Source organism: Poecilia reticulata, chromosome 2, assembly GCF_904066995.2.
Source record: "Poecilia reticulata chromosome 2, P_reticulata-male-v2, whole genome shotgun sequence".
Taxonomy (NCBI): Eukaryota; Metazoa; Chordata; class Actinopteri; order Cyprinodontiformes; family Poeciliidae; genus Poecilia; species Poecilia reticulata.
This window is the reverse complement of record NC_088831.1, coordinates 17575407-17591989: the sequence shown is the minus strand read 5'-3', so window position 1 is coordinate 17591989 and position 16583 is coordinate 17575407. Positions and strand designations below refer to the sequence as shown.

Here is a 16583-nt window from a genome sequence, read left to right as displayed (position 1 = left end):
GTCACTCAGAATTCTATGCAAATGTCTAACTGTAGCAGGTTTTAAGAGTATTTTACAAATTTATGGCAAAATAGATCTTAATAGGAGCTCAGGTAGGATTACAATGTGGCATTCTAAAGGCACAAACATTAACTTCTAATTTCTATGCATTCTGAAACCAGGCAAAATCCCATCAAACTAACATTAACAGATGTTCAACAAATTAAGCTTGGCCAATTCCAAAAAGGAAGTGCATAAAAAGATATTAATGTAGCAACCAAACGCCTTGTTTCTTTCAATCCTTAAATCGCGTAAACCTAAAATCTTAAAACCACAATTTTCATTGATCATAACGAGCAAGAATCATATCTCCAGTCCTAATGTCTGTCCATCTTTCTAACCGTACAGTACAGCAAGACAAAGATTGTAAATGGGAGTGGCAACCTCTTCCAAGGGGGAGAAATAAGCTTTTCTTGCAGTTTCTCATTAAAAAACAAACAAACATGGTTTTAAATTTTTTTTTCCAAGATTAGAGTGTAGAATTAGAATGTAAGATTGTGTTTTTTAATCTAATTCTTTTAGCTTAATGTTCTAATTTTCCCCTGTAAACACATTTTGAATTGCTTTGTATGAAAGAATGGTGATGCTGCTACTGAGCAACAAAAACTTGACGTGATCCTTCTACCTCCAGGCCGCTGGAGGGCAACCGAGAACCACATGAGAAGGAAGTCGGGAGTTTTTCTCACATGGCGGATGTTTGTATTATTTTTGATGGAGTGCTCGGATGAAAGAGCCAAAACTTTAATGTCAAAAGATCCCTAAAATATTGTACTTTATTTTATCTGGTGATGTGGTCCAGAGAAATAGAAGAAGAAGAAGTTTGCAGTGGAAAGCTCGATGGCGTCATGGCAACAAGAGCCAGAAAGAAGCAGAGAAAGGGCAGCGATACGGCGGCAAGTTCAGCCTCTCTGAAAAAAACCCCCTGTCTTTACCTGTACTCTGTGTAATTTATATGTGGCACAGTTCGTAAGCAATACTGCACATTAAATATTACTACAGTGTGACGTGTCTCTTCATGAAGGCTCTTCCTCTCAGTGAGAGTCAGGCAGCGTTTAATGTGAAGCTGCAAAACTGAATAACCAAACTCCATTTTATATTAAACGTCTCTGGAACAGCAGGTTGGATGGTGAATCCTAGAGTAGAACATGACATTGCAACAAAAAAAAGAAAGCAGAGTATATTTAATATTAATAATATTAACTTAATATTGTAAAGACAATGTACATGTATTAAAAACAAAGTGTTTTATTGTTGTCTACAAGACGGCAATAAAAATATGCTCCATAAAATTTGGACAATCAATTAGGAAACTCATCTGTCGGTAGAATGGGAGGCAGCGCTGTCTGGAATAACTAAAGTAACTGAAGTTTTCAAATACAGTATTGCAGGGACACTGTGTCGACCAATAATGCCTAATAATTGAATGACTGCCAATCATGTAATAACTCTGGCCATTTGTAATCTATAACACAACAACTGGCAAATGAATTGCATGTGATGCATGTCTTTGATTGCAATATAGCAATAACAGTTTCCATCCATCCATCCATTTTCTTGCACCCTTTTTCCCTCAGTGGGGTCGGGAGGGTTGCTGGTGTCTATCTCCAGCCAACGTTTCGGGCGAGAGGCAGGGTCACCCTGGACAGGTCGCCAGTCTGTTGCAGGGCAACACAGAGACACAAAGGACACACAACCATGCACACACACACTCATACCTAGGGGCAATTTGGAGAGGCCAGTTAACCTGACAGTCATGTTTTTGGACTGTGGGAGGAAACCGGAGTACCCGGAGAAAACCCACACATACACAGGGAGAACATGCAAACTCCATGCAGAAAGACCCCAGGCCGGGAATCGAACCCAGAACCTTCTTGCTGCAAGGCAACAGCTCTACCAACTGCGTCACTGTGCAGCCCCAATAACAGTTTCCCAATAGTGTAAACCTTGTAGTATCGCAGCATAAATACACGTCAAAATAAAAGACTTTCCAGCACAGGTCATTCTCAAATAGCCTTCTGATGGCAGCGGGTTATTTTCCCTCCTCAGGTGCAGGGAACCAACGACAGCAGCGTGGTGAGCAAGGCTTCAGCCGCCGCGCAGGGATACTTCAGGGACCCTTTCATCCAACACTTTGTGTGTAAAGTACCTCGAAGAGCCCCGCTTATCAACAGGTGAGAAGATGTCTGAACCTCCTCACAGGGGAACCAGCCGGATCATCGCTGTGCTGCAGTCAGTCAGTCAACCTTTGATGCATGTTTGGCTGTTTTAGGGGCTACTTTGTGCGCTGGAGAGCTGTGGACCACTGTGTGAGGCATTTCCTTCACATCACTGCGAAATGTCCGAAGAGACAGGTGAGCTCTGTTGAGTTCGTTTTTATACAACCAATTTATATGACCAGTTCAAATTAAATGTTATCTCAAGTCCCTCCTCATAAATGGACATTATGGACATCCTTAAAAAGTCTTAAATGAATGCATCTCAAATTAAGACCTTAAGTTGTCTAGCTTTAGAGCCAGCAAGTATTAGCAGCAAGTAATGGATGCTAATACTTGCTGGCTAAGTACTTTTTGTACTTGCTACCTAGCTAGCATATGGTCAAAAATACTAAGTGTATTGTTATTACCAATATTAATTATTGATAGCTAACTAGCAAGTAATATTAGTGGGTAATGCTGTTAGTACTTGCTAGCTGGCTAGCAGTTATTAGTATTATTTACATCCATGACAAATGCAAAGAATTTATCTAGCTAGCTTTTTTTGCCTTCATCTTAGATTTATTCTGTACAATAAATCTTTGGACTACTGACCTTAAAGCTACATACCAATTCCTTTTGAACATTTCTGCCATGGTAATGGTCTTAAAAAGTACTGGAGTTGGTGAAACCTGTCTAAATCCCACCATTGGACAGTTGATCGAATCGATAACAGCAACAATCCCTCATACTGTTTCCTTCATTCTTCTCTCTCTCTCCCTCGTGTTTCTTGTGCTCCGCTGCTGCAGATTCTGTCGCTGGGCGCCGGCTTCGACTCTCTGTATTTTCGCCTCCGTGCAGACGGAGCTCTGGACGGAACCGTCGTGTTCGAGGTGGATTTTCCTGACGTGGCGCGGCGCAAAGCCGCTCTGGTCACTTCTAACGCGACACTGAGAGGGTTGTTGGACCCCTGCCTGCCTCCGAGTCCTCACGCAGGTTCCTGATGCCTAAAATGACGGCGTTGCTGTCTAAATACAGCTTCACTTTTATTCTATGATCGCATATCTGTTCTCAGGGCCCATTTACCTGTGCAGCAGCCAGTACCGCCTGTTAGGGGTGGATGTTAGGGAGGAATCCCTGACGGAGGAGGCTCTGAGTGCAGCTGGTCTGGACTGGGCCGCTCCCACCCTGATCCTCTCTGAAGTGGTGCTCACCTACATGGAAACCCAGCGGTACAGCAGCAGAGAGGGTGACAGAGCGGTGTCCGTCGCACTGCAAAGGCTTTAAAAGCTGCGGTCCACTGTGTGCCTCGCAGGTCAGACGCCGTGATCAGCTGGGCAGCAAAGCGCCTACCGCGGTCCCTGTTCGTGATGTACGAGCAGATCCGTCCCGACGATCCCTTCGGCCGCGTCATGCAGGACCATTTCCTGAAGCTCAATTCAACTCTGCGCGCCCTGCACCAGTACCCAGATCTGCCGGCACAGAGGCAAAGGTTCCTGGACAAGGCCAGTGCACAAACCACACGTTTACTGTTGTTACATCACCGTCACAAACTTTGATTTGTTTTTTGTGGTAGGCAGTCAGAAAGTTGAAACCTCACTGGAGCAGGAGTATGGCACAGCTGCAAACCTAACAGGACATGCTTGTTTTAATTATGAAAGCATGTATGTTCTGCTTAATGAGCACTGTGTGTGTGTGTGTGCTTGTTGTCCTCAGGGCTGGGAGCGGTGTGTGTGTGTGGATATGAATGCGTTCTATTTGGGGCTAGTCCCCCAGGAGGAGCGGGATAGAATCGAAACCCTGGAGCCGTTCGACGAGCACGAGGTTCGCCGGAGTCCTCCGTCAGACTAAAGCTCTCTGGTGGTAAAAGCCAACCCGACTCTTCCAAAGTCTTCCTGTCCTCCCTCAGGAATGGCACCAGAAGTGCTCCCACTACTTCATCCTGACCGCATCTCGAGGCGCTCTGATGGAGCAGGCTCTGCTCAGTCAGACCTCAGGTAGCGAAACCTTTCTGCTTCGGCCTCTGCGTCTTTCTGAAACCCCTCTAACTGAGTCCGTCTGACCATCTCCAGTACCGTCCGTCAGTCCGAGCTGGAGCTCCACAGAGCTGAAGGCGAGGGCGGTGCCGGTATGTCTGGAAGGCTTGGGGTTGGCCTCTACCTGGATGAGGTTAGAGGGGCTGCTGCTGACTGGAGGGTCCAGCAGAGGAGGCAGGGTGACGCAGTCCAGATCCCTGATCAGGGATCAGGATGGCTGGAGGTCCACCACCATCGAAGCGTCAGCAGATCTGGGTCAGATCAACGTTTCCTCCTCATTCTACAGGTTTTGCTGAACTTGCCAATGATTGGCCTCAGAGGTTTTGTAAATGTTTTCTTCGTTTGCTCTAGGCGTGCGGCTCTATCACACGGTTACCCCCCTCCCCGGAGGAGGAGGAGCGGTGGTGTACGGCGGCCGCTCCTCGCCGCTCCGACCCAACTCCGACCTGTTTAAACTGACCTTTGACTCGTCCACTGCCAAGGCTCCACATCCAGACGCAGAGAAGGTTCAGGTGGAGCGGATGGACTGTACGGGGAATCCTCCCCCACCAAGATTTAGACACACTGCCACCGTGGTCCGGCACGGAGGTGAGCCGATCCAGTGGTCTGTCAGTTTTGACCCCCAGTATGTCGGTGTTGACCCTCGGTCCTCCAGAACCAACTGGACTTCTCTTGATGACTTGAAAACGTTTCACTTCTCATCCAAACGTGTTCTTGTCCCAGGCTCAATCCTTGTTTCCTGTTCACGGCAGGCAGACACTTCCTGTTTGTGTTTGGTGGGAAGAACCAATCAGCTTGTGCTCTGGGTGACAGCAGCTTCCTGAGTCTGGACCAGCAGCTCTGGACTGAGGTCAGTTTTTGTCTGAATTTCCCATAAACTCGCACGTCTGCGCTCTCTACTCTGTTTCTAAGCTTCTGGAGGTTGATCCAGGGAACTTCGTTCCATTTCGTCATGATCCACAGTTCCCAGTAGGGGGCGATGTGCCGGCGGCTCGTCATTCTCACTCAGCTTGTTCGTATCTCGGATCCGTTGTTGTGTTTGGAGGTCTGAGCCGAGAGGGTGAGCCTCTGGGAGATCTGAGCCTCCTGACGCCGACAGAACGAGGCTTCGATTGGATCAGAGCAGCTGTTCGTCCACCTCCTGTTCCCAGGTCAGCGGTTTTCCTCTGAACTGTTTCAGTTTGATTCTAGAAACGATAAATGTGCCGAATTTCTATGGACTCGTCGCATGTTACTGTGCACGTGTGGAAATTTCGTGCGTGCGTACAAACGATGGAGGGCAAGAAAACGATTCTTGTACTTGTCGTCCATGGCCAGCCGCGCTGCTGCAGTAAGAATAACTCCACTAACAAAATGAAACCTGGACATGGAGGCGTTGTTAACTTCACGCAGTGCGCCACAGCAAAAGAGACAATAACACGGAAAACCTGTTGACGAACTCAAAACCACTCATTGTCTATGTTTTCGCTAAGCTACGCACAGACTCGTTGCCATAGCAACTGACTAACAGCAGCTCCATCGGTGTATCGGGATTCAAAGCCAAAAGACATGCAGACATTTCCAACACAAACGGAACATTCAGTCCGTTAGTTTTTTGTTTTCAGCCTTGATGTTTATTTTACATATTAATAAGTGATCGTCTGAACACAGGTGGTCGATTAGCTAATTTAAACTCCTGCTCTATTAATGTTCTGTCATAAAGTTATGTGTGTGTGTCTTATTTTTTAACTGAATCAGACAGACAGAATTCTGCAGCACATCTACATGTTAAGGTTGTCAGAGTCAAGCTAGCTTAACTGACTATTTAGTTTTTTAAATTAAGACTCTATTCAGACTTGAGAAACGCGATACTTTGAGCTCCCTTCTTCCTGCGTTTGTTTCAGGTATTCTCACTGCGCCCACGTGCTCGGGGATCAGCTGATTGTGGTCGGCGGAGTCTGGATGCATTCAGACGGCGCTCCTGGCGTCGTCGTCGTCAGCCTCAGCACGTACAGCAGCGTGGAGTTCAGACTGGACACGGTCAGCTTTCACTCAGCTACAGTTATGGGGAAAAAGAAAGTACACCCTCCTTTGAGGGAGTTTTCACACCTGATAGTCCGGTGTGAAAACGTTTATGATGTTCTGTCATGCGTAGCATAGCAGGGTGTACTTTCTTTGTACCCTGACAAGATTATTTAGTGCAAAGGTCTGATTCTGATGTGTGCGCGCAGAGCTCCGTGCCCTGGCCTCTGATGCTCCACTCCTTCTGCTCTGAGCTGACGGACTCAGGAGAACCGGCTCTGCTCCTGATCGGAGGAGGCGGGAACTGTTTCTCCTTCGGGACGCATCTGAACCCCCAGCCCGTCTCTGTGCGTCTGCAGCCTGTCTATGACTACCTGCAGCCTCCCGGGCTTTAAATCCGGATACGTTTATCTGGGACAAAACAAGATCTGTTTTTGGAATTATGATGTATTTATAGCAATATAAGGTATTTTCAATAAGGTCAGATAAATAAACCACACATTCAAATTCACATGTCGTCAGATTTTATGGGTGTTTCAGCTGAGCTCAGAGCTGAGACCCTGAGTGATGCAGGAAACTAACAACTTTTACCCTCATTTTGGTTCTTCAACATCTATAAAAATCAGTTCAAATGTTCTGTTGTACAGATAAAACCGAGGAAAACTGGCCTACCAACAGAAAATAAACTGCTGTGTTTGGTCAGATCAAGTGTAGTAGCTGCGTTTCCATTTAAAATGTGCGCGAAAGTTTGTCAATATTCCGCTAATGTCTAAAAAGCACAATTTTCCAATTGCAGTGCTTCCGTCAAATAAGAAACGCAATTAAAATCACACGTGAATAAGTTTAATGTGATGGGTCATTAAAAATGTGCGGCGCCAGTCTGCCATCATACCACATCTGGTTGTTGATCATGTAACTCGTGTGATGCAGAAAAAAAACGTGTTTCCATTAGTTTTGCGAAATAAACCCATTTCAGTACAGCTAAAAAACCCTCACCTCCTGAAACGCGATTCTTTTTTTCAAAATGTACTTCCTTTAAGATAATTTATGTCCATAATGTCAAATTACGCAATTATATGGTCAATGGAAACTCAGCTAGTGTCAGTATTTTGCTGCTGCTACTTGGCCTGGTTGAAAAACTCTTCATAGCACTTGAACCGTTTTACATTATGGCAGCATTACAGCCATGAACCTCCATGGATTTCATTGGTATAGTAAAGGGGTGATGACTGAGAAGTGGAAGATAAAGGATTTAAGTATTTTTACAAATAAAACTCTTTCAAACGGACTCGGGTTCAGAGTGTTCATTACTTCAACTTCCTTCATTGAACATTTTAAAATACAGTAAATGTATTACCTTTGAAGTAGCCAGTAATGACCGACAGACATTCACCACAGCTCACAGAAAACAGTTTTATTATTAAGGAAGAGACCTGACCAGTCTGCTGTGTTATTCGTTCATTTGGAGGCATCAGGGTAAAGGGGTTTGAATACTTTTTTTTTTTAATTGACATTTGTCAAAATTTGCATGCAAACACAGGATTACCTTTTAGTTTTTATATCTGAAAGCACCAAGTTTGAAAAACATGGAAGCATTTTATTAAAAGAAATCGGTGAGAGAAAAAAAACAAACCATCACACAAAAGGTTCAAACAGATTTTAGTTTTATTTGTACAGCTGCTATAAAAGAAAGGTTGCTGACAAACAGCCCTCAGCATGTCATACTGCATCAGGAACTGGTATGAAAATCATCAGACACATGACGATGGAGATTGTCAGGCCTGCCTACGCTCTTCTTCTTCTTGTACAATAATAATAATAACAATAATAATAATACTGGTGGCCAGACTCGGTCTCACAGGCAGAAACACACTGTGCTTGTTCACCATCTGTGTGCTTATCAGTTCATAATCGTTTGAACCCAAACATCAACCATCTGTTACGGGAAGTGTTTTCGTACAAAGCTGTGACTAGTCGTTTTCATATCAGTACCTAAAGCCAACTTACACACACACACACACAACTTTAAAGGAAAACCTGAAGGTACTCCTTTGTTTATTATTATGACCTGTAAGTTCAGGGGTTTTGATTTGGAGTAACAGCAGAGGAGACGGTTCAACATGTCCGATTAATTTGGTCTCATCATCAGAAATGTTGGCAGTAAATCTAAACAAAAGGAAAATCTCCAGACAGGAAGGTGGGAAAGAAAAACAAACACTTTCTCATCTATGTCTCCACATATTAAAGGATAAGTTCACACAATAGCATAACTTGATTTTCTAATGGCAACTCGATCTCTTCTCAAGGCATTTCCAATATTCTCTTTACTGATTGAAACCGGCAGATTATTTTTAAAATCACGAAGTTTTCCCGACGTCTGACTTCATTTCACGGAGAAGAATCAACAAAAAGCCAAAGCAGTAAACCCAAGGCGAGAGAATCTTCAAGTATTCAAGTGAATTTTATTAACATACAAGTTATTTGGAGTTTTTCGTGAACTTATCCTTTAAAAGAAAAAAAAAACATCATTTCCGAAATTTACAAATATAAAATATTATAAAACGAACCACGTGAATCAACATCAAGGCACTGGACACGTTAGAGACGATGGCACGTTGCTGGTATGCAGACAAATGGGGGTGAGGAAAGAGGGAGGAGTGGTCAAGGCCCTGTGTAATTTTACATTTAAGTGCTGGCTGTATTTGTACCATCATGATGAAGTTAATAAATAGCACAAAGAACTGAGCTAAGAAGACTTTTGGTCTTTTTCTGGGAATCTGGAAACCGTGCTACTCTGAACTGTAAAGTGTGCAAAGACGCACAACCGGGTGGTTCCCATGGAGAGGTCAAAGTGCAGGAGGCCGTTTAAGACTGCAGGACAAAATGCATTAATCTACGTGATAATCTCATCATTCGTCCACATCTGCACAAATGCTGCGTTCCATCGATGGGTACGCCGCTGTTCCCTCAACGAGTCATTCCACACATCATCTGGACCGATCTGCGGTTTTCTAAAGCCAATGCCCATACCGATATTTAAAAATAAGGGCAGCTGGTATTTTACGCAAATAGTTTTTATTTTGTTTGTCTGGTGCTTTAACAAAATGGCTCCCATCTTCTCGTTGGGGTAAATCGAGTTAATAATATTAGGAGTTTATGTGTTTTGTTTAAAATGGCTATAATATTAGCAATTTTCGCAATTTGGCTAGCATTAGCTCGTGTAACAAAATGCCTGGCATCTTCTGGCTGGCGCAAATCTAGTTGCTAATGTTGTGCAAGCTAACAGCTGACAGTTTAAATAAGACCGTTTTGTTTAAAACAGTTATCAATGTTCACAAAATGACTACCATTGGCTTGTTCTGTGTGACATAGAAACCTTTCTCTGTTAAGGAAAACATATTTTAGCAAATGCGGCGTGTGGTGGGATTTCATTCGGGCAAACAAAGAAGCTAGTATGTTGTTTAACGGAGTAGCATTTTTGTTAGCTGCCAAAGAATTTGACTAAAATCAACTAGAAAATAAAAGTCTTCATCGGAGAAGGAACAAGTGATTCCACTGAACAAAGATATCAATGAGGTGGTAACACATTTATATCGTACCTTGTAAAATCTTTTATTTTCAGTGAAATCCAGCCAATGATGTGACTTTTTCTGTTGGTGGGACTGAGATGTACCAGTTCTCTCTCTCTCTCTCTCTCTCTCTCTCTCCTGGTGAACATTAAACTAGCAAGCATCTCATCGAGGCTGTACTATTCACATTCTGGACACATTTCATTAAACCACGCAGCCAACTCCAAACTTGTGCTTTTAAGCTGGTAAAATATTTCAAAAAGTACCTGCTCATGTAACCCTTCAGTACATGCTAATTATTTATGCATGGAAGTCAAATATTTGGTACAAGTTTTTAAAAAACTTAAAACTACACTTGAATTTCTTAATAATCTTAATTGTGTACAAACAGTTAAAATGGCTTTAAAAAAAAAGAAAGAAAGAAACCTCGTCTCAGAGTGGCATAGCTTTGCCATGCAGATGCTAAGTTCCGAGGTTAGTTTAGACCGAAGCACCCGTGAGCGTAAGAACCAACTGCGGCGTCAGTCAGTGTATATGCGTGCAGACCGGCCATGAAGCCGGTGCCAATGGAGCTCTCCTCGTTCGTGGACGGAGCGGGCCAGTCGGCCGCATGGCGCCGGTCCAGGGAAGAAACGAATGAGAGCCGCCGGACGTCCTGCTCCGAGTCAGAGGAGAGGAACTGTCCGCAGGCGCAATGTGAAGATGTGGAGCCCCAAGGGTTCACTGTGTAACAGCTGTACTACGTCATCTGTTTAACTAAAAACTAATACAAAAAAAACCAACACTACTTCTTAATATTAATTTCAATCAAGTCTGAATGTTTAGAAAAATTAAGCAAGTTGTCTTATTGCTTTTAAACCGACACGCGTTTCAGCTCTCAGCTCCCAAACTGCATCCGTTAGCCGTTTGTGTTTCCACTGCAGAGCTGAAAGACGTGACACAATATTAGGGTTTCATATCAATCAATATCAATAATTATTGATTCGTTTTTTTTGTCTTAAAATATGTGAAATACTGCCAAACTGACCTGACTGCTGACTGCTTTACAGTTGCTAGTGAAACAGAAGTCGCTCCAATTTGAGGGAAATTTGTAATATTCACAAAGTTGTAATAATTAAAGCTCGCTCTCAGCTTTTAGGAGAAGTCCAAGCTCCTTTTTCTTCCAATATTCGACTGATTTTTGTGAATGTGTTTGAATATTGACAATGTAAAACCCAGAGGCTGGCCAAAGAACAGCCCCAGGAACCTGAAAACGGCTCCTGCAGTGGAAACACAGCTAATATTGCAATGATCAATCAACATTCTATTCTGAGCAGATTTAAAGATTCCTCATTATTTTTTATAAGCCACAGATTTTTTTTTCTTTTTAAATAATCTAAAACTTGAAAGTCAAGAAAGTTAGATTTTGATTTGACTTCTTCGTGAGGCGCGAAAAGTTTATTACGTTTCTCACAAAATCCCAAGAACGTATCGCAGCTAAACAAAACCCGTAAACAAAACCCAGCAGTTAGAAAAAAGGATTTAAAATAAATTTTAGTTTGTAATAGATTCAGACATGATTAAAAAAAAAGAAAAGAAAAGAAAAAAAAGCTAATGAAAATATTATAAATTATTTAAAGAATAAATTAGAAATTATTTTCTGAGATTATTATTTTATATATATTTTTTGTAATATCTGTAAATGATGATTGTAAAGTTGCTTCTTTCCGTAACACTGAATCCCTTGGAGCTCCATGCTGACCAGCGTCCCGCTCTGCTTGGCAGGAGCACCGTTCTGCTGAGGAGTCCGGGTGACCAGCTCGAGGTAAGGATCGTCAAAACGTTTCAGAGTCCTCCGAGTCGTTCTCAGTAGTTCCCTCGCTGGAAGGTCCCGAGGGGTTCCTGGGGCTGCGGGGTCCCCGAGGGCCGGCGGCCACGCCTTTACCCCCCTGGTGGGGCAGCTGCCTCAGCAGGGAGCCTGGGGAGGGAGCTCCAGAGCTGCAAGGGGAGCAGAAAGGCATCATGGTAGCCAGAATGAGAGCCAGACAGTCAGCCACCTCTCTGCTAGGAGCACAAGCCAGAGCAGGGGTCAGACCTGAGGCAGAGGGACAGAGACGGAGCAGAGAGGAGGAGGAGGGAGGAGACAGGGAGATGTGGAAGAAGCGAAGGAGGCGAAGCAGAAGACAAAGATGGAGCAGCATTCCGTTAGTCTCCAGCCAGCTGACAGGTGGAGCAGAGAGAAGGGAGACAGGAACACTGAAGACAGGAACGACAATCAGTCAGGGCTGGACGGACTGAGGAACCACTAAAGGTTTTAGATCGCAGCGAGTTATTGATTAATGAGCTGATCTAAAGCTGATCAACTCAAGATTAATTGATCAGCAGCCCTTTGCTTAAAAACCTGAGTTTTCTCTTGTATGAAGAGGCCCAACCATCTTACCATAACATGGATGGCACCATTTTCTGTAATATGCTGAATTACAAACAGGAAATCATGATTAAAGTTTAACATATATTACAGTCAGCTGTGTTAAATCAACTGAATCAACAGATAATTCAGTCAGTATTAAGCTTAGACTTTATGGTCATTCATGTGGATTTTTTTTTTTCCAAATCATAAGTTCCATCAATTACATTTTTTCTTTGAGCTGCTAGAATATACTCAAGTTAGTTTGGAACCAAAATCTGTAATTAACTTTTGTATTTGGAAATGTTTAGATTACTTTGGTAACTTTCAGACCCTTCCATTCATTTAAGAGATGAAGAACACATCAGGGGCGTGATGGATTTGTTTGTTTGTCCAATGTCTTGCCACTTTTTGAACTTGTATGTCAGTCTTAGTTAACTTTAGTTTTCATTGAAGCAGTTCAAAAGTTTTGCTATTTATTGTTCATGTTTTTGCTAGAAAATATGAAAAAAAACTTCAAATATTTTTTCAAATAATCAAGTCGGAACACCTGATGCCGCCCACGGTCCTTTTGGAATAATTTTTAGTTTTGAAGCTTTAGAAGGTTGCCAACAACATAGGTTGCCAAATACAAAAATAAAAGATGAAAAAAGAAAGATATTTGAAACACATAATATATTTTAAAACAAAACCGGAGAAAATGCGTTTAGCGACTCAAACCGAACTCTGATTGGACTGTTTTCCTTTCCCGTTCTAGTAAGGCTCAGCTGGCTCCCATACTTATGAGCAACGGCGCCCTCTGCTGGATGGCGGCCAAACTACAACACTAAAACAAGGTCTCCGTGGATTAGAACTAGTTTTAATGTAATAAACCATTAGTCAAAAGTCAATTAATTGTTCACATCCCGAATCTATCCCACAGTTATCATTTATTGTTCATTCCATCCTGAATAATAACAAATAAGTCTAGAAGGGTTTTGAGCTTTAAACAAAGATGAACCACATCGCTTTCCCTGTGGAAGGAGCCTCAAAGCTGAACATTTTCAGCCTCAGTGAGACGTGTGAAACAGGGTGGGGGGTCTTTAGTGGATGCTGCTCATTTCACTGCATCAACATTTCCTGGTTTTTGCAGTTTACTTTGTTTCTCCATCGGCTGTTCAGAGAACAAAGAGGATCCAGCTGCCACATAACGCCAACTGCTTCCTGCTTTGGGAAGGTTTTACTGAATTAGCAAAGGATTACTATGCCGGAGTCAATTTCAAATGCATTACAGCAAAGGTGCATTGTTTCTATTATTTTACACTTATCTGTATTTGTAAAAGAACACGCAGGGTTTGGGAATGTTTACAGCATTTAGGAAATCACCTGTACATAAATATTGCAGCGTTTACTGGATGCCGTCATGTGTTCTAAAATGCACATATACACATATAGGAATACTAAAAGATATTAAAAAAAAGAAGCTGATGAACATTAGATTTATTGTTTATGTTTAAATTAGTTTTCGTACTATAATGTGAGAATTCAAACAGGGTCGATTTGGACTTTAGTTGACAATTTGGGTTTTAAAAGCAGCGACATCCAGCCCTGACCAGTAAACACATTAAATAGAGAACACAGCAAGTCGGCAAGCAACCTAAACCGATAAGCCACAGCTCCCACCATCTGAATGAAAATGAAAGCATTTAATATCAGAACCCTTTGGAAAGAAAAATGGTTATTATGAGCCAAAAATCTTATTAAATATTCTTCTGGAATCAACGTGTTCCAGAAGAGATGCTTTGAAATTAAGGATGTACGATATTGGTATTAACATCAGTATCGGCCGTAGTCTGGCAGTTTTTAATATATCGATACAGGTCCAATAAATCAAACTGGACTGATATTAACAAACAATATTTCTATTTTGTTACTGATCTGACCTGGAGGGGGAGGGGAGCAGGTTGGTCATGTGACAGTGATGCACCAAAGGATTATGGGAAGTTTAACTGAAGCAAAGACACATTGGTGAAGTCAAAAGGGACTAGGAATGTATATGATATTGGTAAATATCACTTCTTGGCAACATTAATATCAGCCCAAATTTTCATATTGTTGCATCCCTAATTAAAATCTTTTCAAAGAGCTGAGAAAGTATTATAGGAGAGTTGCTACAATTATAAAAATGAGAGAAAATGTACAACAAATTTTGCCTGAAAAGACACAAAATCTTACCAATTTTGGTCTAGTTTCTGGTGCAAATATCTTAATACACTTGTAATAAGACAAAGCTAATTTATAAGTAACTTTCCAGCAAGATATAGGAGCTTGTTTTAAGTTAATAATTCTTTAATATTGATAATAAAGTTCTAGATCCAATAGCAGATTATTTCACTGATAGACATTTTTCTTATAAGTGAAATAATCTGCCTGGGCAACTACTACCTTTTCATCAATATTAAAAAGTTATTGCCTTAAAACAAGCTCCTGTATCTTGCTGAAAAGTTACTTATAAGTTAGTTTTCTCTTCTATTTGCACTAGAAACTAGACCAAAACCAGTTAGTAAAATGTTGTGCTATGCCTGTAATGTACATGGGCAACGTCAACCCAGTGGGAGCTGATGTTAAAAGTAGAGCATCTGCAGAGCAGAGAGAAAGCCGTTTCCAAACCCTTCAGCAGTACAGTGCAGTTCATGCTGCAGGACAGAGAAGCGTTCATGCAGAGCAGCAATGATGGCGTGGAGCTGGTCGTCCTACCGTTCTCATCGGCCGTCTGGACATTGGCTCCTCTGGACAGCAGCTCCTGGACCGCCCTTTTCAGGCCGCTGCGGGCAGCCAGGTGGAGCGGACTGATGGAGACAGACAGTTTCACACTGACATCGCTTCACTGGGTCATATTACACTGCTGCCCAGGCTAAAAAGAAAACGACGTTTTCCCTTCGTTCCTTCTCTTCCAGACACACCAAACCAGGGAGAGTTCCACAACATTTAAGTTTTATAAACACTTTTTCCAGTAAGTAATCCTACACATTTTAGCAACATATAAAGTCTAACCTGGAGTACGAGCATCTATACATCGCAAAAGTACTTACTCCTTGTGAACATATTTAGCATTTTGTCGTGTTACAATCACAAGCCTCACCGTACTTTATTGTGATTACAATGTAATAAACAAGCACAAAGTATTGAGTGATTGCCAAGTGGAAGGAAAAGATACATGACTTTGAGACTCTTTACAAATAAAGATCTAAAAACAATGTGGAACACATATGTTTTCAGCCCCCTTTACCCTGATACCTCTAATTAAAATCTATAGTAAAAAACAATTTATCCTGCAAAAATCCCTCTAAAATACATAAAGTTGTAATATGACAAAAGCCTTGTCCAAAATGGAAACATATCTTTATAAAAACACTATTTTGTTTAAAAAACATGATATCATGCACATGGGATCGGTTTCAATTTTCATCCACATGAACCCGCACAACCATGCCAAACACATAGGGGGCAGTGTAGCGCAAAGCTAAAACCTGTTAGCCAATACAAGTCATTCAAGACCAAAACGACTTCCTGTTAGGAATTAAAAATGATGCCAGATATGTAGGTTGAGCTACTTTTAAATAGTGTATTAGATTATAAAAGTTACTAAAACACAAGATTATGTAGACTGTTAATACAGCATAAAAATAAACGGAGTGCATTTCGCAATATATCCCTTGTAGATAATTCATACATTTAGCTTCATTTTTATCCAGCTTCTTAGACACTCACGTTTGCAGCGCTGCGTTTGTGGCATTTATAAGTGAAGAGTCAGACATCTTCTCCATGATCAACAGCACACAGTCTTCTTTCCCCTGAAACCAGAACATGCTACAGGTCAGGAGGAAAACAATTGACACTTCAGGTAAACAGAGTGAAAACGCATCAATTTTCTCATTAAATGTCCCAGTCAAAGCATTTTAAATGATCCGTTTTGGGGACAACTGACTAAACTCGTGACATAAAACTCAAGGTTTTGTGCCCAGAACTTAAAAATCACAGCCGGTTTTCCTCTGCACAGCTTTAAAGGCCGTGCACACTACTCTGTTGATTCTGTCAAATCTTGGTTTTTCCAGACAATCTGAGTGTTTTTCGCCTTTCCTAATGCATGCACATGTGTAGTGAAAGATTGCGGAGTCTGTGACTGTCTGTGTGGAGAGCTGTGCAGAAAGCAGCTGAAACACGCAGCCATTAAATGTTATGTCAATCAAAGAAGAAAAAAAACATTTATAAACACCAGAACAACTTTTTATCTAACTTTTGTCCATTTATATATATATATATATATATATATATATATATATATATATATATATATACACACATACACACAGTCGGCCAC

General features: G+C 41.9%; 2 protein-coding genes across 4 annotated transcripts in view; one reads left to right on the top strand and one right to left on the bottom strand.

Moving 5' to 3' along the window:
• The first annotated feature begins 684 nt into the window (after window positions 1-684).
• On the top strand, window positions 685-7556 carry lcmt2 (leucine carboxyl methyltransferase 2). The gene is made up of 14 exons (XM_008437654.3): window positions 685-932; window positions 2086-2210; window positions 2309-2390; window positions 3041-3227; window positions 3307-3463; window positions 3547-3736; window positions 3948-4055; window positions 4141-4228; window positions 4304-4522; window positions 4619-4855; window positions 5020-5117; window positions 5231-5418; window positions 6151-6286; window positions 6478-7556. Exons 1-14 carry the CDS (start codon window positions 828-830, stop codon window positions 6661-6663), a joined length of 2106 nt encoding a protein of 701 aa, XP_008435876.1. The 5' UTR covers window positions 685-827; the 3' UTR covers window positions 6664-7556.
• A 359-nt stretch (window positions 7557-7915) lies between these two features.
• ankrd44 (ankyrin repeat domain 44) overlaps window positions 7916-16583 on the bottom strand; it is a 37514-nt gene continuing 28846 nt past the window's right edge. For 2 of the 3 annotated variants that reach the window (XM_008437663.3, XM_008437671.3), the window contains exons 26-28: window positions 15974-16056; window positions 14960-15051; window positions 7916-11911 (exon numbers count right to left, since the gene is read on the bottom strand). In XM_008437663.3, the coding sequence (XP_008435885.1) occupies window positions 11652-11911; window positions 14960-15051; window positions 15974-16056 (435 nt within the window). In that variant the 3' untranslated portion in view covers window positions 7916-11651. The remainder of the gene's footprint in view (window positions 11912-14959; window positions 15052-15973; window positions 16057-16583) is intronic. The other variant, XM_008437677.3, reaches the window with a different exon arrangement.

What these genes read in the sequence shown, in the direction of transcription:
- lcmt2 (XM_008437654.3), top strand. Translation starts at nt 828, where the DNA reads ATGTGGTCCAGAGAAATAGAAGAAGAAGAAGTTTGCAGTGGAAAGCTC. An exon ending in GAAAGGGCAGCGATACGGCG is followed by an intron (nt 933 to 2,085) that starts GCAAGTTCAGCC and finishes TTCCCTCCTCAG; the next exon opens with GTGCAGGGAACCAACGACAG. An exon ending in GGCAAAGGTTCCTGGACAAG is followed by an intron (nt 3,737 to 3,947) that starts GCCAGTGCACAA and finishes TGTTGTCCTCAG; the next exon opens with GGCTGGGAGCGGTGTGTGTG.